The 21885-nt window shown below is 47.9% G+C and overlaps 6 protein-coding genes across 6 annotated transcripts; 3 read left to right on the forward strand and 3 right to left on the reverse strand.

Moving 5' to 3' along the window:
- Positions 1–91: 91 nt before the first annotated feature.
- Positions 92–3995, reverse strand: BCR38DRAFT_439767 (adenylosuccinate lyase). Its single transcript, XM_040860658.1, has 20 exons — positions 3839–3995; positions 3479–3555; positions 3235–3286; positions 2943–3096; positions 2808–2878; positions 2737–2744; positions 2663–2675; positions 2367–2503; positions 2095–2305; positions 2005–2045; positions 1748–1849; positions 1602–1630; positions 1536–1548; positions 1395–1482; positions 1206–1231; positions 1121–1147; positions 924–1003; positions 779–874; positions 571–616; positions 92–516 (listed from the first exon to the last, which is right to left on the reverse strand). Exons 2-20 carry the CDS (start codon positions 3525–3527, stop codon positions 302–304), a joined length of 1458 nt encoding a protein of 485 aa, XP_040713361.1. The 5' UTR covers positions 3528–3555; positions 3839–3995; the 3' UTR covers positions 92–301.
- A 31-nt stretch (positions 3996–4026) lies between these two features.
- Positions 4027–5742, reverse strand: BCR38DRAFT_439775 (uncharacterized protein). Its single transcript, XM_040860659.1, has one exon. It carries the CDS (start codon positions 5509–5511, stop codon positions 4408–4410), a length of 1104 nt encoding a protein of 367 aa, XP_040713362.1. The 5' UTR covers positions 5512–5742; the 3' UTR covers positions 4027–4407.
- A 317-nt stretch (positions 5743–6059) lies between these two features.
- BCR38DRAFT_347663 (HEC/Ndc80p family protein) lies at positions 6060–8379 on the forward strand (the record flags this gene model as incomplete). The annotated part of the gene is made up of 3 exons (XM_040856362.1): positions 6060–6104; positions 6168–8122; positions 8178–8379. 3 exons carry the CDS (start codon positions 6060–6062, stop codon positions 8377–8379), a joined length of 2202 nt encoding a protein of 733 aa, XP_040713363.1.
- Positions 8380–8766: 387 nt separating this feature from the next.
- On the reverse strand, positions 8767–9403 carry BCR38DRAFT_348473 (uncharacterized protein; the record flags this gene model as incomplete). The annotated part of the gene is made up of 2 exons (XM_040856423.1): positions 8767–8957; positions 9196–9403. Coding segments are annotated over 2 exons (399 nt in total), but the record flags the coding sequence as incomplete, so codon positions are not given.
- An 8264-nt stretch (positions 9404–17667) lies between these two features.
- Positions 17668–18878, forward strand: BCR38DRAFT_487042 (amino acid transporter; the record flags this gene model as incomplete). Its single annotated transcript, XM_040864104.1, has 4 exons — positions 17668–17780; positions 17839–17992; positions 18059–18144; positions 18209–18878. 4 exons carry the CDS (start codon positions 17668–17670, stop codon positions 18876–18878), a joined length of 1023 nt encoding a protein of 340 aa, XP_040713365.1.
- Positions 18879–19146: 268 nt separating this feature from the next.
- Positions 19147–19637, forward strand: BCR38DRAFT_347465 (RbsD/FucU transporter; the record flags this gene model as incomplete). Its single annotated transcript, XM_040856346.1, has 2 exons — positions 19147–19297; positions 19354–19637. 2 exons carry the CDS (start codon positions 19147–19149, stop codon positions 19635–19637), a joined length of 435 nt encoding a protein of 144 aa, XP_040713366.1.
- Between the last annotated feature and the right edge of the window lie 2248 nt (positions 19638–21885).

Consider the following 21885-nt stretch of genomic DNA (forward strand, 5'->3'; position numbering starts at 1 on the left):
TAGTTCTGATTCCAGCCAAACCGTGAACAACTTGCCACTCCTGAGTGATATGACCGCATCATCTTCACCGTCAAGTAATTTCCAAAGAAACTAGAGCATGTGGCATCGCTTCATACGATACATCAGTTCATTCAGTATGCTATTCTGAGTCATCTAACCCTATTTTCGGTGAGCTTTGCAATCCACATTGCCAAGCTAGAGTTGCCCATAACGCCGTTGATGCATCCGAATGCCGCGCCTCGAAATAGCCCCAGCTATGCGCCCTCTCCCAGAAGTAGACTTCCAGCAGCACAAAAAACCCTTACACGTTAAGCTGGGCAGTGCCCGCCTTCTTGATATAGTCTCTGTAAGGCATCAACTTCTTCTCCAGGACGCCGCCCTTGCCGCAGAATCGATCAACAATCTCCGGCGAGCGACCAATGTAGAGTTTGGGCTCGAGGGCAGCATCGACTTCGTCCCAGACGGGCTTGAAGTACTCCGTGGACTTGATGCGCTCGATGAGGTCGTTCTTTCCACCTATTTCACATATATCAGTATGCCGTTAGCGTCAAAAGCAGGGCTTGGAATCACCTTGGTTCTTGACGACGTCACTGGCCTGGTGTGACAGAACGCGGATCTGTTAATTATGTCAGTAACCACAGTGGTAAATTAACTGCGGGAAAGTCGGTTGTAAGACTACGTTTAAAGAGCCATAATCGCCGTAAATGGGCTCGCACAGGAAAGATGCCATACGCCTCGAAAGGGTCTGAAAGAGAATGAAAGAGAAACAGATACTGACCTCCTCGTGGGCTTCTTGGCGGGAGCCTCCCTTGGCTACCAGCTTCATGATGAGATTCTCCGTAGCCATGAACGGAAGCTCCTCTCGGTTGTGTGCCTGTGTATGTAAGCTTAGGTCGTTGCGGTCATGGGACCACGAGACTTACATCAATACGTTTAGGGTAGAGCACAAGTCCGTCGCTGACATTGTCCATGCCAATGAGAACGGCATCAGCCAGAAGGAACACTGTGCATAGGTTAGCCAGGAGACTTAAGCAAACAAAACAATGGCACGATCCCCGGAAACACGCAGTTATTCCAGATCATTTCGCTGGCTTATTGCCTTCAACATGGTCCAACTCACTCTCGGGGATGTCGATTCTGCGGATCGCTGTATTTCACAGGGTTAGCATCCTGCAAACCATTATTCTATCCATTATACCACTGACCGCTATCGTCGAGGGATCTCTCCATCCTGTACATCAATTTAGGTCAGCGACTGCTGCATCCTGGAGGGACAAGGGGTGGGTAGCGTTCTGAATCATGTCCCGGAAGCACAAGGTTCAGAATTTTGGTCGTTTATCTTTGACTCCGAGATAGACTAAGATGAGCACCGGGGGGCCTGAAGAATTACGAACCATTGCGAGGAGAATGTGCTAGAGAAGTTCACAGGTAACGAAGCAAGCTTTCGTCCGAGACTTGCAATTCTCTCCGAGCGCATTGGATCTTGGCCACTAGAGTTAGCTCAGTTCTTTCCAAGAAACGGGATTTGGACTTACTGCGCTTGTAAGCCTATGGAATTCTGTTAGCCGGCAACATAGCAGATTTATTCAGGCGTAACTTACCATTGCCGACGAGCCAATTTGATCCTTATCTGTCTTGCATTAGTAAACACTGCACATAGCTCGTCTTGCAAGGATTGAGAGAATCGGAGCATCTGTCACTCCTAAGACAGACAAGAATCTATACTTGGGTTCCAAGAGGGGCTCACCAAATGGCTCCTCCATCTCCTTCATATTTGCAAGATGACGGATGTCTGAGGTAATGCGGATTACAGTGGCGCCGAGTCCAGCAATTGCATTGGCCACATTCACTACAACAACAGCGTCAGTTTTACCACTTCACGGTATCCAACAATGTTTCGGGGTGCTGTGTTTCCAAAGCATAAACCGCATAAGTAGGGCCGTTCCAAGATTTACTTTTGGAGACATGCCACAGAAGGGGAGTGACCCTGAGAAAATCACGTACGGTCGACTTTTCGGGTGTAAGTCTGGGTGCTCACATCGTAGCTAGGTACTCATCAGCTCAAGTCTCACAGAGGAATTTGAGTGCATTTACCAAGCAGGGAAACCGGCCTTCTCGCAGAGGAGCTCGTTCAGTCGATCAATCTTGGCAGTGTCGTCATGGAAAATCTCCATGAACGAAGCTTGAGTGCCTGTGGTACCTTGTGCACCTCGGAACTTGAGCTCCTTTCGGACATGTTCAATATTTTCAAGGTCCATCATGAGTTCCTGGGCCCACTCTGCAACGCGTTTGCCTACAGTAATCACTATCGATGGAGGTTAGTAAACTGAAAAGTGAGTCGAAGATGAAAGCCTCAGATTCCTCACTCTGTGCCGGTTGATAGTGCGTGTAGCCGAGGGTTGGCTCGCTCTTCCACTTCAGGGCAAACTGAGCCAAGTTGTCGATAACCTTTGCCAGCTTAGGCAGCAACAGATCCATGCCATCTCGCATGAGTATCAACTCACTACAACAGAAAAACTTAGTAATGACTACTTTAGAATACTTCTTGATTGACAGGAAGCCCCGAGTCCTGTTCCAAGAGCAATGCCCTAATCCAAGCTTGCTTGGGCCTTGTTCTCTCCCTGGGCAGACCAGAAAGATGTGAAAGATGTGGAAGTCTTACGCGTTATCAGTAACTACACAAATAAGTCAGTACACATCTGAGCCGTGAATCTCTCGAGATACTAGTGCTCATACCATAACACCTATGATTGAGAGTTAGTGATTGTGTCTTATTTTCCAGTCAATATTCAACAGAGTATACTCACGAAGTTGCCCCGTAGTGGATGATGCCGGCAGCGGCAGGTGCGACAGCACCAAATGCATGGACGTGAGCCATCTAGATAGTATCCGGTTAGCAGTAATATATATTTCTAACGTCTTATGCTAGTCAGGTCACTTACGACGTCATGCTTGCGGCGCTTTTCCTCAACAGCAGCCGTCTTGAAATCCTCATCGGTGAGAGTCAAGTGTGCTTGCATCTGCGAAATAGCCTCATCGGTAATTGAATCAATACCGAGCTCCTTTTGGGCCTCGGCAAGATAAATCCAAAGCTTTCTGTTCAAGTCTCAGTGTCAGCAACTGCTACTTGTATCCGGTACTGAAGTGTGCGTGGGTTATGTGCTAGGAGAGGCTGCTCTCTATAGATCTAACCACCCTCATTTATAAGAAGGAAGGAGTTTTAGAGTTGCTCACCTCCAAGTTCCATGACGCGAGCGCTGGGAGAACAGCGCTTTCATCTCAGCGCCTGTGAAAACATGATTAGTCGTTTCCCAAGACCAAAGCAGATCTTGCATCCAACAGGATAACCTGCGAAGCTGCTGCTACTGCTACCCAAATTAATCCTTGTATCCTGTATTGGATCATGACAATAAGGGGTAACAGCAACCGTAATCCAAGATTATCCTGTGGCAGGTCAATGCCATCAGCAGCGACTCACTAGAATAGCGCGAGTCCAAGGGCGTCTTGTACGTATCAAAGCCAGACATTGTCGCAGTTCAGGTTCAGTGTAAATACCTGCAAGATTGATCAGTTGGGAAAGACGTTTTGCACCAAGTCGCACAAGCAAGGTTTGTGAAGTAAGTATGCAATGACTGGTGATAGTCTGGAGTCAAAAAACAACGTGAAATGATTGATGTCCATGACGGAAACAACCATTCCAGCCGTGCCAATCGAATAATGAACAAAAGCAAGCCGTGATCCCAGGTATCCCACCTTGCCCAGGCCACTTTTACACTATGTGGAGGTTTGTTGCATAATAGTAGTATGCGGTACGCTCTGGTGGGGTCATACTACTTACTGAGATAGATGTGGTCAAAATAAGTTCTCGATGGGTCCTTGATCGGGAATGGCGAGAAGGTTGACGATGTGATTATTGATAGATTGATCCAAAATATTGAATGCTTCGAGTCATGGAGCCAAGCATCAAATGCGTGACCAAATAAGTTTTGTGTAGCCGATGGCGGGGGAAGCTTCAGAAAATTTGGAGGGGTCACGAACTTAAGTAGCTGTTGATTGGACAATGGCAGGCCCGCCTGGATTATGCTATTGGCAATCTTCCACCAAGATTGGTGAATGAACTGTTCAAAGACAGAAAGAGCATAATTGGTTTCTTACCAGGTGACACATAAGCCAGAGCCGTGCAATGTACAGGCGTTAGCAGGAGCCTCGCGATATACATTCACCAATGGAGAAAGCCACCAAAGCTTGGTTAACAGGAACCAAGTTAGGACCAATGTTAACCCTTAAGCAATCGCATCTGCTACCTTACGTAGTTGCCGAGATTCAGAATCTTTCATAATTTGGGTATCTCAACGCCTTTCAAGTCCAAACACAGTACTCCATTGTTCCCCTCACAGTAAGCACAACTCACTGGGTATCAGGGGGCGGCATATCCCAACTCCTCATCGGCTTTCCCTCATGCTTCCTCTTTCCCAGAACTGGACCACCACCCACAAAGTTCGACACCCATTCCCGGACCTTTCTTGCTTTCAGCAGCTGTGGGTGAGAACCTTTCGTCGATGCGAGGTCTTTTGCAGTGTAGAAACCGCCAGTATCATCCTCGCTTAGTTTTCTCCGGTATATGAGATCAATCTTCGTAAGGCCTTTTCTGAGACTATGCCCGTGGACCTTATTCTTGTACTCGCTCAAAGCCACATTTCGGAGTAGCACTACGTCTTGCCTTCGAAGTTCTCTGATAGTGTGTTCCGGTGACTTGGCTGGACCGGCCGTGAATGCCTCAACTGACAACCAGAACGTTATGCTGAATCCGGACTTGGTATCGTCTCCCACGATCAGCTCGACCAGAGACTTTGTCGTCCCCCATCGTGTCTTGATAGTGCGAGGCTCGGCAATTGAGATAATGCCAGCAATTATATTGACTGTCATCGTTTGGGGGGAGATCGAGCGCAAATAGAAAGCGTTGGGCAAGTCTTCGAGATCGCTCAAGTGAGCGGATCCAAGCCCCATGGTGCGATCTCCTACAGAGAGAGACGCCGTGATTTCTGAATCATCGTAACTCCAATTACCAGTGGTATCGATTGATGAATCATCTGTGCTGGTGCTCTGGGATGGCAATTGGGATGACGGTATATCATCATGGATAGCCAGTGAATGGTCGTAGAACTCGTCGTGTATCGTCGAATTTCGTTGGTCTTGAGATGAGGTATGTGTGTCTTGGGATGATGCAGCGGTGGCAGCGAAGAAATTGCTGTCGCCCATATACTCGGCTTCAAACTGGTGTACTTGGGAGAAGCCAGTCGCGAGGCGGGTCTTTACCAAGGGAATCGATCTCCAGACCGCGGTATCCAATACTGGAGAAGATTCTATCTGTGATGAACCAGGTGGCGGAGATTTATATAAGCCGGCAAATCGTGCGACGGGTTCCAAGAAGCTGTCCAGAAGCCCTTGGGGGCTCCAATCAAGCGAAGAGCTTTCAGGAGCTCCAGTAAGGATTATGACCTTTGGCGCCATGTTGATATGTGAGGCGCATCGCTGGGACTATTGCAGAGCTGTTTGCAGACCGAAGCAGAAGCAAATGCCAATATGTCTTGGCGAAACAGACGGGCCAAAACGGAGCAAGCTGAAAACTTTTGTGAAATTGGCGAACTTGACGTTGGGAGATCAATGGAAAGTTGGCACCACTTGCAGGCAGATGCGTGTTGCAGATGCGTATTGAAGGTCAATTGCATCAATACGCATCTGTCAAAATGCTTGGCATTTACGACCTGGAGCTGCATGTGGGGGTTTGGACATAGTGGGGGGTGGGCGGGACCAACGATCAACACTTGACCAATCAGAGGCATGGGTCGCTTGTTTACGCCTGCCGTCCTAGCAACATCAATGAAGGAAACGACGAATGCGACGCGCAACAGTTTGCCGGCAACTGGAGGGGATTTGCTGGATCAATCAATCAGTTAATCGCAAACATATTTTAACGCCATTCGCATTAGTCGTTAGTTGCGCAAGTATCAGCACCCTCTTATCGACGGTACCACACACACGACACCTCTATTTGCACTATGTCCCAGGAGACAGGTCTTTGGAGCGTCCGAAGACCTCGAGAGGTACGTTAAGATCGCAGGCTGCGACAAGCCGAGTGTCACTTACTGACCAGATGCGCGAAGCAGACCCTCGGCGGCATCAACCTCAACTCTGCCCTCCCACAGTCAGCATCCGCAATGAAGAGATCGCACTCGATCAGCGGAAACGCCGGCTTCTCCAACAGCCATGCGCGCTCAATGTCGGGATCTAGGCAATCCCTGGCCATGAGCAGGCCGGCGCAGCCTATGTTCTCGCGCTCCTCGTCGGGCACCAACCTCGCGGATCTCGGAATGCAATCCGTGAAGCGGTCTTCCTTCCAGAACAACCCCAACTCGGGCATCAAGAGCTATGCTTCAGCCAGCATGGCAGGACGCAATTCCGAAGGGGAGCAACGGCGGAGCAGTGTGTACCGCTCGCGGCCTTCAACCAACGGGCCCATGAGCCACCAGAGCTTCTTCCAGCAAGCGCCGCAAGCAGCAGGTGTACCCCGCGATCCGCGACCGTTGAGGGACCGATCATTCCAAGCACGCATCGGTCAGGAGTTATTGGATTACCTCGTGCAGCACAACTTCGAGATGGAAATGAAACATACCCTATCGCAAAACCTAATCAAATCGCCCACTCAGAAGGATTTCAACTACATGTTCCAGTGGCTGTACCACCGTATCGATCCCAGCTACCGCTTCCAGAAGAACATTGATCAGGAAGTCCCGCCTATCTTGAAGCAGCTTCGGTATCCCTACGAGAAGAGCATAACGAAGTCACAGATCGCTGCTGTCGGAGGCCAGAATTGGAGCACATTCCTGGGTTTGCTACATTGGATGATGCAGCTGGCGCAGATGCTCGAGGGCTTTGCAATGAACCGATACGACGAAGCCTGCGCCGAAGCTGGAATTGATGTCAGTGGTGATCACATCATCTTTGACTTTTTAAGCACGGCATACCGCGGCTGGCTGGACATGGACGAAGATGCGGACGATGAAGATGCTAAGAGGATCCTCGGTCCCCTCGTGGAAGGAATGGCAAATGCATTTGAAAGATCAAACTCGAAGTATCTATCCGAGCTTGAGATGCTGGAAGCCGAGAATGCCCGTCTCGTCAAGGAGATGGAAGACCTCGAGAAATCGACGCCAGATCCCCGGGTGCTCGATGACCACTTCAAGATCATGGAGGAGGATAAAGTCAAATTTGAGGAGTATAATGCGCTTGCGATGCAACGATCCGAAAAATACGAAAGCCGTATTGCAGTATTACAAGAGGAATTGGACAAACTGCTCGAGGAGCTGAGAGAGGCAGATGATGAACGCCGCGGGCTGCAAAACGAAGTCGATAGCCAAGGGATTAGCATGCAGGATATTGACCGCATGACCTCAGAACGTGAACGATTGCAGAAAGGCATTGAGTCGGCTGCACTGCGACTCGAAGACGTCAAGAAGAAGGTGGCCGACAAAGAACTGGAAGCGAGCCGGAAACTTGAAGAATTGGAACGCTTGGTCGACAAGTACAACACGGTCGCTTATCAGATCGGGCTCATCCCTTCCACGGCTGTCAATGCCAGAGGGGATCAATATGAGCTAGCCGTGACAGTCAACGAGTCAAACTTCACGGGCTCCATCATGAAAGGCTCCTACAGTGGTGCAACGGAGACCGAACGACTACTAGCTGATCCAGTCACTGGTTATCAACCAGCTCACGTTCTCAACCTGGACCTCCGCGGGCATGTTAAAAACAGCTTTGTGGCGCTCCGGAAAGAGATATCTGACCGTCGTGGTGAGGCTATGGACGCCATGATGAAGGACCACGACCTCCTCGATGGCATTAAGGAGGCGATCGAGGACAAGAAGAACGAGGTCGAAGCTCTAGAGCACAGGGTGAGGGCCGCTGAGGAGGAGTACGAAAAGACTAAGGAGGTCACTACGACGCAGAAGCTGGCGAGTGACGCTCAAATTGAGAAGATGGAGAAGGAGCTTGCCAAGATGAGGGCCCAGCTTACCGAGTCTGTGCAGCTGATGGAGCAACGCGAGATGAACACGAATATTGAGTGAGTTGAATCACCATAACGGGGTACTGGGGTGTAAATACTGACAAAGTTGCAGGTATGAACAGCTCACGCTGCGCGCAAATTCTCTACGAGAGGAGTTGCACACTGAGATTGAGAAGATGCTCAATGACATCATCAAGTTCAAGGTGCACATCCAGAAGAACCTTGAAGATTACGAGGGCTTCGTGGCCGATGAGCTTGAGAAGGAGTTGGGGAGTGACGAGGTTAGAGATGATACCCAGGGTGTTGACATGTAAGCCGTGATTGGATCATGCGTGCGGTTGACTACCTGCACGTTTGGGTTTCTGTGGATATTGCGTGGAGTTGGGGCTGTCATGATAATGCCACTGGCGTTGGTTAGGGTTGTACATGCACGTTGTTCGAGTCACAATGTTTTGTACCCAGGATAAGTCGAAGATTGTGTTTATGAGAGACACCATATTCATGTGCTGACTCGAGTGACCTATGTTTATCCCAGCTCTTGACTCTATCCAGGGTGTCTGGCATATGACATGGATAGACTACCAAGTAATGCCGAACGGTACGTATATCTAAACAGGCCCTTCCATGTCTTCGTTGCCGGCTGTTTCCGCTACCGTTCTGGAGGACGGTAGCGGCCTGCCTTGCTATGTTCACAATAGCAACTATAAGGGTTCATCAAAATTGCTCCAGCCCAGCTGAAACATACGCTTGAGATCGCCATCTTTCAACAACTTGCCGTTATCCTTGTGGCCCTTCTCCTTCCAGCCGGTGACTTGACAATTCTTAATCCCAACCCGGATTAGATCACAGACTAAATCTTGAGAAACGATAAGGGGAATAATTAGTAACTCACCTTCGAGCGCACTTCTGCAATGCGTCCTCTTTCTTCTTCTTCTCGCAGCCATGTCACGTTCGGAGGCCATCAGGCAGACCTGAGTACTTGCTCATCCGGTCACTCAACTCAAACAAGGGGTTGGGCCGGTAAGAAAATATCTGCAACGATTCAATTCAGCCCTTTGCTTCCGCCTCGACAACTCACGCGCATGCGCGTTCTGTCCAACTCTCCTTGACAGTCTAGATCTCCTCCTGACAAATCCCCATCGTCATGTCCAAGAACCGGTGCCAAATGGGGAACACGATGGTGATGGTGCGTCCAGGCTGACGCGTGGGGTGCGGCAGTTCCATGCCCCGGTCTTTGGTGTAGAAGGAAACGGCCAGGAGGGCGCCGGCCACGTCTTGAACCGTCAGTGTCAGCCGGAAGAGTGACATGATGTTGGTGATTTCGGCGAATAGACACCAGGATTGGCTGGCTTGAGGTCTTGCTCGTTGAATGGGAGGAAGGTGGGCATGGAGGAGACACGTTCGTTGAGGTCGTTGGCAAAGGATGGGAAGGTCTTTTCGTCACGGAAGTTGGCGTATTTGGTAATGCCCGTTGTTGCCATGGTATTACTTGTTGCTTCGAAGATTTTGCTTCTCGAATATGGGCTCATGATGGCAACATCGAACTGCTCTTATGCTGAACATACAACTTGGAGACCTCAGTGCAGTGGCCGGCAGTCTGCGCAAACCAGCCCCGAGGCGCAAGAGCATCTTACAAGGTTGGCTGCTTCTCTGAAGTCTACAGTTTGACCCAAGATTTTTCTTCATATCTAATCAAAGCTGGTCCACTTCTTGCACCGTTGATGGATATGAACAAGCTTTGGGCCTATATATCTGCAAGTAGGCAGCAGGACAAAGGGAAACTGAGCTGAATTACATGAATTTATTGAAACTAAGAGAAGCAACCTCTGACCCCACGAACTATACTGTTAGTGTTCGTCCTGCAGTAATGGTGACACTAAGTGGTGTCCATGGCTTTCTTTGCCATTCGATTCACTCCGTCACAAGTCTTTATTCGTTGTACAATGTATTAACATAGAAACAGCTTCTACCCGGAATCAGGCTCTGTTTCCTCCATATTCAAAGATACGTTTGGAATGTACAACACCGGCAGGGCTGACAGGACTTGGAACAGCCTGGAGCACTCAGTGGAAGGTTCTACAGTCAAACACTTTATCATTCTCTGATATGAGAGCTGCGAATACCGTGCCACCGGGAATCTGTACCTTGGTTTTAAAGCTTCAACTCAACAGCTCAAAGGCTGATATTGGAGTAAGGAGTAAGTTGGGTTGGCCATGACTTTTCAAGGAAACAGCTTCCTATTCAGGTTCTTACCTAGTTGTGTTGATGCCTCATTATAAGTCCTCAAGTAATCGAGCCGACAAACACTCTAACTCTACTTCATTGGAGTTCCCAAGACCATAATGGGGCAAGTGCTTAATGGTGCCTAGCTTCTTCGGTGAACCACGACGGCAGAGCGTAATTCATAGCTACTATCAACCTGATCCATGATTTGACAGACATATCATCTCCTGGACGCTATAAGAATCGGCATATCATCTACGAGTATGGCCCGAGACGACCTCGTTCCCCGATGAATTGACATCTTTTGGAGTATGAAGGTCGGTGATCTTGTCAGATGGAGCTCTGGGTCAGCCGCGCAACGAAACACAAGTTTGCCGAAGTATGCATCTGAGTATACCTCTAATTGGTTACAAAATTCCCAGGTTGATATTGCTTGGTGCCGTCTGCACATGGTACTTATTTTGGACACTGGGCACGCTCAGCTATGCTAGTGAGGCGTGCTTGACTACTTCAAGAAATTCCCTACCGCATCATTGAGTTGACTAACATGAAACAGCAAATAGCTTTCGACATCCGTGCAGCCCTTTTTTGTAAAGCAACAATAATAGCTAGCTTCGTATGCATGGACGCCGAGGCCACCGGACTTTCGGTTCCTCCCTGTTATTTTTTTCACGGTCTAAACCAATTGTCTCTGAATACCGTCTGATGTTTTGACAGAGAAGAAAATGATCTTCATTGGAGGATACCTAGTATCAGATATAGATTCCTTCTTTCGGGACCGCAACATGGCGCTGTGCTATAGAGCTAGTCACAATTAGACTGTGACAACTCACGATAGTTGAAAATCGATACCGCATACTGACAGCCAGTAGATGATGTTGGATCGCCGAGCTGAGGCGTATGTGAATTATAATCGACGCTAATGCAACAAGTCAGCATAAGCCATAACGCATACCCATGCCATCTGAACTGTTGTGCTCGTCAGCCAGTTAACGTCAGCTATTCTGCCAAATCCAGGACTGGGGCTAGCGGTGTTCAGACGGACTTCTGGCATGAATATCTCTCATCGTCAGGATTTCGCGAGATGAGTCCACTAGAAAGGTACTGAAACGGGGTCAGGCGGTCAGTAGGCTATACCCACCACCTAACAGACTGATAAGACGGCTCTAGCACTAACAGATCCCATCTGTTAGTCTAATCAGACGAATATCGTGGTGCTGGTTGCAGGAGCTTCGCTAATGCAGGTATTTTGCGCAAGTTGGTCGGATATGTCTCTATAACTAGCGACGGGACAAATCTTAGAGTAGGACGCCTGGGAGTCGAATTGAAGCTGTCACTAGTACTAGATTAGTCTGATTAAGACAAGATAAAGCGCCCTGTGGTTGTCAATATGTATGAAAAATGAGTAAACTTAAGATTAACTGGCTAGCTAGAAACGAAAATTGAGAAGATGATTAAGGTGAAGGTATCGAAGGGAAGGTAGTGATCAGCCTCTGTACGTCTTGAAGCGAAGAAAATGGAGTCCTCCCTGCCCCCTGTTACCTATTTTCCCTGATGTCCGGCCTGGCCCTACTATATTCCTCCCTTAGGATCGTCTCTCTGTCCTCAGAGACTGTCGAACCTGCATAAATAAATAAAAACTCCTTCACCTAGAGATCGTAGCGTTAGGCTCTCTTCCTTGTAGAAGCTACTCGCTTATCTATTTGAGATTGCGACGGTCCTCTAGTGTTTCGTCCGTTGTCGGTTATCTAGGCCTCGTAGTCTTCCTAGTCCTTCTATCGATTCGATTCCACCAAGGCCGAGAGAAAGAGAGAAAGAGAGAGAAAAAATCGGGGGAGGGAGAGTCTGATCAGACGACTCGTGTCCGAATCCTATGTCCTACGCACTGTAGTCTTCCTCGCGTAGCCTTGTTATCATATTGGAATACTCTGTCCCTAGTTCACTCTCCTCCCTAGTACATACTGTAGATTACGCTTCGTTCTACTTATCTTCCTACTAGTCAAAGTTACTAGACGGAATAATAAGGTCCTTAGGGTTCACCTTTCTTCATTCTACCTAGCTATCCGATACTTTCCTCGTTCTTTTTAGTAGGTTTCGAATTTTCTTGCTTAACAAGTTCCTTCGAGATGTATCGTTTACTTCTAGACCGAATAGTAGGACTATTAGACTTCTCGTATTATCTTCTTAGTGTCGTTAGTAGTCCTCTCGGGGTCGGTACTCTTCTCACTATTAGTAGTCTCGTTCCTCTTCGTCTAATCAGACGGCTGCAAAGACGATTTAGCTTTCGTACTATCCAATCTTCGACCATCAACCTAGTGAGGATCTTAGTAACTAGAATACCGGCTAATCGCGCCTCGGGACTAATGAAGGAGTTCGTCTTCACTATCTCTAGCGGTACTGGTCCTAGCTTCGGAGGTCGAGTATCCTGTGCTTAAATCGGGAGAGAGTTCACAGCAGGGTCGTTCGTCGTAACGCCAAAGTCTCGTCTAAGATAATCGAGGAGGTCGTTTGATACAACCCAGTCGCATACCTCTCGTAGGACAGACTTACCGTCTTACGTCGCCTTTCTCTCGATACTTGTCAGCACCTGAATCGTAGTCTTTCTCTAGTAGTCTCCTCCGAGGAAGTAGGCTCTGTACATTAGGTCCTATCGAAGAAAGCCGTCACGGTTCAAGTCTTCAAGCTGTCACAGCGCTGGTGATTACAGAGCCACAGAGTGCTGTATATAGCAGTTAGTGGGACCAAATGTCAGTAACACTGACATTTCTAGATTTTTTGGTCTATTGGCCTAGGGGCTTGGTCCTCCTCTTGTGACACAAGCAGACCATACTATGAGACAAGATAGTCAGGCATAGTACAGAAGAAACAGTTACCGGTTATCCTGCTCTATCGATTCGGATATAAACGACACCATCCAGTCTCGTGGTCGTACAGCTATCCTTAACGAGGGATACCTTAAGTCATAACCGTATTTCCTTAGGCCTGGTGTTAGTAGCCGGTATACTGATTCCTATCCTACCATGCGAGTGGCTAATTGTCACAAGAGGAGGACCAAGCCCCTAGACCAATAGACCAAAAGATCTAGAAATGTCAGTGTTACTGACATTTGGTCCCACTAACTGCTATATACAGCACTATGTGGCTCTGTAATCGCCAGCGCTGTGACACTAATAGCTCGAAGGCCACTACGGCGGGTACGCAGTCCTCAAGTCGCCCATTTAGTATCTCTGATCAGACGATCCTAATTAGCTTAGTCGTATCATCAAGGTCCTAATATGCTCTATAAGGGTATTCACATCTATCTAGCTTTTCTCTTGTCCATCTCTCTCAGGTTGCTTAAAAGCTACTATACTACCCTAATCAGACCAAAAAGATCTGTCCGCTCGCTTAGTATAGTTATCTAGATTAATTTTAGTCCTCGCCTTTCCTCGAACTAATTCCTAGGCTAGGTAAAACTCTATCTTAAAGAGCTCTTCGTACGTATTCTCAGCTTTACTTACCATATCTTCAAGACTATAGCTGATGCGTGCACCTAGAGGGGGGGGATGCTATAATGCAGCAGTGCGCAACGTTATAGTATCTAATTGAATGGGATTCACCTAACCAGTGGGTCCCCCTACCTTTTCGTATCAAATGGTAGCATCTCTTCCGTTGTTTGGTCAAACGGTCGCATGGTCGATTTGGTAGGGTTTAGGACTCATGGCCACCAAGTCCGCACCGCATCCGGCGAATGGCTGTCGCGCCCTGACGAACAGACCACTATAGGGGTAGTACCGGGTTCAATTCCCGGCGGAAGCACCAAACCACTTGGGGAGGATTACGGACCTACTCTGGCAATAAGACCTGTGAGCGATAAGCCCATTGAGGACAATGGTTTCAATTGACCAGACCCCGGCACTTGATGCGTGCACCTAGGGGGGAGGATGCTATAATGCAGCAGTGCGCAACGTTATAGTATCTAATTGAATGGGATTCACCTAACCAGTGGGTCCCCCTGCCTTTTCGTATCAATAGCTATACATTCCCTCAAACAAGCCTCGAGTGTAGTTAAGGTCGCTTAGGACTCGTAGAGTATCCTTCGTCTCATTAACCCGGACCTCGTGATCAAGACAATATATATAGATCTTCGACGGATTCGACAGCGGGGGCTGGTTTAGAGGCCTTTAAGGCGATCATAAGCACTTTGAAGTCGTCTAGGGTCTCCGATTACAAGGGTGCTTTTCAAACCTTAACCGCTGTGACAGGCTGTGCCTGATATGGGATCCGGAGCTGCAAGGACCGTGCGTCCGGATCCACCAAAGGAACCATCGAGGGCACACAAAACATGTCCGTGTTCCCGGGACAACTCGCATATTTTACTCTCCTCCTCAGTTAGATAATTAACAGTATTTGGCCATGTTGAGCTGTATAGCTTCGCAGTGAGCCCGTCACAACCGCGGTATTCCAGTTATTAAATAGATTGACGACTGCCTTCACCCTTTCTTAATATAATTTGTCCTTAGTCCAATACTAGGTTTCAGCAATCTTTTAATCATCACTAAGTCGAGCTCTCTCGAAAAGACGAGCGACCTATTCAATCCAGTCGGATACGTAATCCCCGTCAAAGCAAGGTATAGGTATTACGCTACATCGGGGAAGACATATACCATAGCGAAAGCTTAATCTATCTCGATCGGCTTCTGGGCTGTCGTAACTACTTTCGGGACGATCTTAACGGGAGCGATCTGGACGGGAGTAGTCTAATCAGGCCTAGACGAATGACGGATTTCATAGTCGAGGATATTATCGTCGGTTAATATAGTATTACGAAAGGTTAGTCCGTCTTACGTATTCTCTTCTAATCTTCGCTATACGATCTCTCTATCGGTTCTGGAAAACTATTCTTCCACGGGTCTAATCCCGTCGGTCGTATCTCTATATCTAAGTCTCAATATTTTCTTCTTCAGAAAAGGAGTACTAAAGCCATTGTCAGACCTTATAACTACCAAAAATACCTCATTCTACAACCAGTGGGTCCCTCGTCTTTTGACGGTCAATTTGGTCCAACAGCCATAGCGTCCGGGTCCACTCCCGTACTACTCTTACTTCCTTTTTCTCCTTCTTCTGTTCCTCTTATTCCTCGGTCTGATACCGTCCGTCGTATCTCTATATCTTAATCTCTCTTATTTCTTCAGAAAAGGAGTGTTAAAGCTGTTGCACGCACTGGTGGTCGAATATTTGTGAAGTTGTAAAAGCATGTCATTCTATCTAATGCTATCGATGTCAGAGAACAGAATGCCATAGGCACCGGTGGGACACCGGTGGGGCTCTGGTGTAGGAATGTGCGAGTCATGACACGATATGGAAGTCTTGGTTTGCGGAACAATCGGGGAAACTAGTGCTCCGCGGCTCCGACGTCGGGTTCTAGCTATCTATGTAAGGGGCGGAGGCCCGGGAAGAAGATAGAGGGAGAGTAGAGATCAATGCATCACCGTGGGCACCCCTACCTGAGACCGCCAGTGACCACCCGGTATTACGTAGGAGGGACGCCCGTTACTCCCCATCACTCTGTACTATCGCCTTCGGCCTAGCCGTACCCTGACAATCGAGCACGAAGGTTGGACTTAGTCCCAAAGGGCTCAGCCACGTGGTAACCTTGGTGGACTTGGCAAAGCCCACAAAGGTTGCCAAACAAAAGCCATAGTATCCGGGTCTGATTGTCACAAGGGAGGACCAAGCCCCTAGGCCAATAGACCAAAAGATCTAGAATGCCAGTGGTTCACTAACATTTTGGTCCCACTAACTGCTATATATAGCACTCTGTGGCTCTATAATCGCCAGCGCGGTGACAATAATCCCGTACTAATCTTGCTTCCTTTTTCTCCTTCTTCTATATTAGGCAACCTTTGTGGGCTTTGCCAAGACCACCAAGGTTACCACGTGGTTGAGCCCTTTGGGACTAAGTCCAACCTTCGTGCTCGATAGCATTAGATAGAATGACATGCTTTTACAACTCTCAAATATTCGACCACCATTGCGTGAAACATTCTATTCCGCTTATTCCTCGGTCCAATACCGTCCGTCGTATTTCTATATCTTCTTATCTTCCAAATAAGAGCTTAAGAGCTTAAGAGCTCTATACTAAGTCTCAACACTTTAATAGAAGCCAAACTTGGTCTACAAAGTTGATACGTGACTCCATGGGGGCTTTACCCTGTAGCTAGAGATAAGATGATAAGATAAGTGCTATAAAAGAGCTCTGCCAGGCCAGAATAACTGACCTGGCTAACCTTTCCAAATACGACAATCCATACCCCATATGCACTCGCATCAAAATTTTACGGCTAATTTCGACTATTACTTTCCAGACCTTATGATTCGTGAAAATCCAAATATCGTATTAATAGACTCCAATCATGTCTCAGCCTCAAAATCCCAAGCTCGTTAGTCTAATCACCGCAACATTATGTCGGTAGTCTTGGAGATCTACATTTGCTCTTCGAATTCCCACATTCGCTGTCCAGGTTATCTTCTTATAGCTAAAAACGTCGAGGCCCCGCCTTCCTAAGTTCGCTAGTCGTAGCTCCATTCCCGAAGCTTCCGTGTCCTTAGCAGCTAGAAGCATTTAGGGGTCCCCACCATGCCTTCTTGGCGACTAATCTGCTCGGTCCTACTTTCTTCCATAATCGCGATAGGACAAGAGAGACTCAGTACCGTGAAGTATCTGAATTATACCTCTCTCTGATCACCAATAAAACGGGGTCAAGCGGTCAGTAGGATATACCCACCACCTAACACACTGATAAGACGGCTCCAGCAGGTATTGTACGCAAGTTGGTCGGATATGTCTCTATAACTAGTGACGGGACAGTTCTTAGAATAGGACGCCTAGGAGTCGAATTAAAGCTATTACTAGCACTAAGATTAGACTAATTCAAGACAAGATGAAGCGCCCTGTAGTTGTCAAGGCTAAAATAAGGGCAAAATAGTGGATTATTAAAAGCTACGTCTAAATACGTGTATATATAAAATGAATAAACTCAAGATTAACTAGCTAGCTAGAAAGTAAGGTCCAGAAGAAGATAACAAAAGGATGATCAATGGTAAGATATCGAAGGGAAGGTGGTGATCAGTCTCTGTGTACGTCTTCAAGCGAAGAAGAGGGAGTCCTCGCTGCCCCCTGTCACCCGTTTTCCCGGATGTCCGGCCTGGCCCCACTACAGTACTGGAGGATTATGTTCCTAAGCTCTGGGCGGCGTATCTCGTATTGCTAGCAGGTACTGAGGCTATGGAGCTGGATGTTGACGAGAGTTGGTATAAAAGTGATGCTTTCGCCATTAGTTCTGCCCGATGGCAAATAAAAGAAGTAGTGATATGAGTAATACTGACATCGAGTAAAGATGAGGCTCATTCGTTTGTCAGTTGCCCTTGCGACCTTGTTGACCTTCGCTCTGGCGGCACCGAAACCCAGACAGAATGGCGGGTGTATAAATAAAACGGCTCGAAAGCCTTGGTAACTATTTCCCACAGAGAAGTCATGAACTTAATAGTGGGCTAACTTGCATATACAGGCAGATGCTGAAACCCCAGGAGAAATCTGATTACATCAAGGCGGAGCTGTGCTTAATGTCTTCGCCTCCCAAGCTCAATATCCCAGGAGCCCAGAACCGATGGGACGAGCTGCAATGGAATCACGTAATCCAGACCAATTTCGTGCACGACGTTGTAGGTTCCCTCTCCTGAACGTATCTCCATCCTCAACTTCGGACTGGCTAACCCTGTCCTCGTCAGGGCGCATTCCTCCCCTGGCATCGATACTACGTCACAGTTCATGCCAATCTACTGAGGGACGAATGCGGTTACCATGGTCCCATCCCGTGAGTTACCCCCTGCCTTCCCTTCCTCACTATGTGGTGACGACGAGTTACTAAATAGTATCAGGTACTGGGATGAGACCGGCGACGCGGACGCATTCGGCGATACGGACGCATTCAGCAATGCTGCCATTTTCAAACCAGACGCCTTCGGGGGCAACGGCGTAGGCAACGGCACGAAGAACTGCATCGCAAACGGTCCCTTCGTCGACACGACGCTTCACCTTCCGAAACTCCACCAGGAACCAGTGGACTACTGCATCTACCGCAAATTCAACAGCACGAGCATCCAAAGGGCGAAACAAATAAACATCGACAAATGCTTTGCTATCCAGGACTACACCAGTGCTTGGGAGTGCTGGCATAAAGACCCCCACAACGGAGGTCACTCAGCCATTGGCGGACTGATGATGGATGTCGTGCTTTCTCCTGGTGACCCTTTATTCTTTTTGCATCACTGCTGGGTTGATGCCATGTGGCATAAATGGCAGTTGATGGACCTTGAGAACCGGCTAACCGATATGGGCGGGCGCAACATCCTAACTCCCGAATACATGAAGAGGTTCGACTTCACGTACCCTGGGCCTGAGTTCACAGATTACAGTGGCGATCCGGGCAACGTCACGACATTGAACCATGTGTTATATATGGCGGATCTCGCACCCAACGTGACCATCGGAGATGTCATGGATGTTGGGGGGGAGACTATATGTGCTGAATACTTTTATAATGAGTAATGTTGCGTGTAAAGAGACGGGACACGGTTAGGAATGAATAAGGCGGTATAGGGATGGGGTTAAAAGAAGGTTTAACGGCGCCCCATGTTTGTGAAACACGGTGGAAAATATCGTGATAATTGTTTCAGATAATTTGGATAAGAACGCACCATCTCATAGCATCTTGAACAGAACTTTATATACATAGGACGCTTTGTGTCTCGATAGCAATTGCATTTACTTCCAACTTAGTCATAAATATAAGCCTAAGCCTACATCTCTACCCATCATGGTCCTCAAAGGCATCTCCCCCGTCATCTCCCCCGATCTACTCAAGATCCTGTGCGAGATGGGCCACGGCGACGAGATTGTCCTCGCCGATGCACACTTCCCCTCTCATTCCATTTGTCCGGCCAACATCCCCGTCGTTCGAGCGGACGGTGCGTCTCCTTGCCTTAGGCTTCAGTACACCCAATTCATGACTAACCCGACCCAGGCATCACCGTCTCCAAACTCCTAGCAGGTATCTCGCCTCTCTTCGAGCTGGACAACTACGGCGTCGTCCCAGTCATCATGATGGAAGTCGTCAAGGGCGACACTGCTGATGCGAGTGTGGAAAGCGACTTCAGGGCAGCGCTTGAGTACGATGGCAAGATCGAGAAGCTCGAGAGGTTTGCGTTCTATGAGAGAGCGAAGGGGGTCTTTGCGGTTGTTGCTACTGGCGAGACGAGGAAGTATGGGAATGTTATACTGAAGAAGGGGGTTATTCCGATTGCATAGATGGGTCGAATAGAATGAGTTGCGTTTCGTTGGAAGTTGCATTGCTTTTTATGAGTGATTATTCCGATCGGGCTTCAGAGGTTTATTGCCCACTTGATGGAATTACTCCAAGCCCATATGAGTCTCCACTAACCCGGAAAATACCACTAGATCACAACAAATTAATAGTGTTTTGTCCAGGCTAAGATATCAGCGTTGGCCAGTATCAGCATGAATCTTAACATGAGAATGGTTTCCTTGCAGCCTCCAAGGTGAATAGCTACGTATAAGTTCAAATAAGTTGTCTTATCATCTGACCTATACGTATAAGACAACATGAACATGTAGCTGGGATTGTGTAGCGGGCAGCTTGGCAAACGCCACTTCAGTTTCAGTTATCTCTCCAGTATGCACATATAGAATGAAATAGAACTATGTGAGAGTCTGCATATTTCTTAGTCTTTGTTGGATCTATCGGGTCGCTAAAATAATAGCAAGGTAAAGGGGGCGTGGGTTGCATCTATCATAGCTATTATATGGTAATTATCAGTAAAAGCGGAATGTCTGATCCTACTTACTGTTTCTACAGAGTTTACTTTGGGTGTTTCACTAGCAACTGCAAACTGTCTACTAATTTGTGCAGTTACTCATGATGTCCTATTTGGCTTGCCTGTTTTCTCGTGCTATCTGCCTTCTTGTCCTAGCTAGTGCTATCTGAGATCACCACTGTCACCGAGTTTCTTATGGCAAGCGGAGATATCCCGAATTGAGTGCTTCCTCATCTGACATGTAGTTCGACGTGGTGGTCTTATCAGACTCCAATTCGGCCAGCTCGGTATTTTGTTGGGCGCCTGGTTCGTCAAACATTCCTCTCGCAGCCTCGGAAATGGATCCAGGAGACTCGGTCTCGTCCTCAGATCTAAGCTCGATCGGATCAGGGACATAATCTGATTCTTCTTCAGAGACATTCTCGGTCTCTCCACCTTTATACAAAGTCTTGTCGAGCATTTTAAGAATAATAAAAGTAGAGACGGGCTCGCGCTGAAACAAACGTCGGCGGAGGTCGTCGATTTCATCGCCGGCAGCTCGCTAGACCCCAGGCTCAATTATACCTAAGAGTACCAGCCAATATATCTGTAGAAAACTAACTAGAGGCGGTCCTGCACTGAAAGTATTCGAGGCGGGTGATGAGTGTACGGTGGCGGTGGCAGCGTGGGTACTGGTCTAAACTGCGAATACGTCTCAAGATTTCCACCAGCCAAAAGGGGGGAAAGCTCGAGATGATAAGCGTATCTGGGACTATGAGCATAAAATATTCGCAGCTGTGAATGTATGAGTATTGTGGCTGTTTGGTCTGATGACTGGAGATGCGATGGCTAGGCCTGGTTTATATATACAGCACAGCTGTTGACCTGGCCATTTTTATGTTTCAGAACAATCACTGAACTTTCGAGTTGTATAAGGCCTATGGTTTAGATCATTCTAGCATCCTTTGATGTAACTTGTATTGTTCCAAAAAGGTGAGCTGACTACAATAATAGAACATGAATTCTGACTAGCCAACCAGGAAGATACACAGCACTCAAGCACTGCTGCAACGGTCCCGCAGTTCTAGCAGATTTACGACCCAGACAAGGGCGCAAATATTTTCTTGGGAGTAAAGTTACCCAATCAGTTGTGACGGCGGATAATGTGTTTCCCGGGTCCCATATTCGTGACTAGTTATTGTTTGACTTTACTCTTGATCGATGTGGTGGATGTAATGAATCCTTTGGCAGTGATTGCTTCCACGATATTCGGTGCCCACCAAGCAAAACATATAAAATATATTGCTATGAGACCCCGTGTACAGGTTTTCACCACAAGACTGCGTTGCATTACCCTTCATCTTTTCAAACTGAAACCTGATTCTGATCCTGTATACTCCATGAGCTCACACCTATCAACACCTGAAGGGAAGCCGCTATGGGACTACGTTATCGTCGGGGCGGCATCGCCAGTATTGCCGTCTTCAACCAACTTTCAACCATGAGACACCCCTCAAGTTACTCCTAGTGTCCCAGTGGAGGCGGGCTACGATACAAGCAAGCGCATCGGTATCTTGTGTGCCCAATCGATCAACCTCATTGGGGGGTCACTTCGATTGAAAATAATAATCGGTGCCGCAGGGCAACTAAGACGGCCTTCAAGTCAACCTGCCTGTCGGTCGATGCAATGAAGAAAGTCCACAATCAATTCATGTCCTTCCACACCTTCGATAGCTGGGGTT

The sequence above is a fragment of the Pseudomassariella vexata genome, assembly GCF_002105095.1.
Source record: "Pseudomassariella vexata strain CBS 129021 chromosome Unknown BCR38scaffold_10, whole genome shotgun sequence".
Classification (NCBI taxonomy): Eukaryota; Fungi; Ascomycota; class Sordariomycetes; order Amphisphaeriales; family Pseudomassariaceae; genus Pseudomassariella; species Pseudomassariella vexata.

Coding starts and splice junctions, on each gene's coding strand:
- BCR38DRAFT_439767 (XM_040860658.1), bottom strand. CDS start 3,527: ATGTCTGGCTTTGATACGTACAAGACGCCCTTGGACTCGCGCTATTCT. Junction 2,879..2,942: donor AGCGCCGCAAGCATGACGTC/GTAAGTGACCTG, acceptor GATACTATCTAG/ATGGCTCACGTCCATGCATT. Junction 1,850..2,004: donor TTACACCCGAAAAGTCGACC/GTACGTGATTTT, acceptor CTGTTGTTGTAG/TGAATGTGGCCAATGCAATT.
- BCR38DRAFT_439775 (XM_040860659.1), bottom strand. CDS start 5,511: ATGGCGCCAAAGGTCATAATCCTTACTGGAGCTCCTGAAAGCTCTTCG.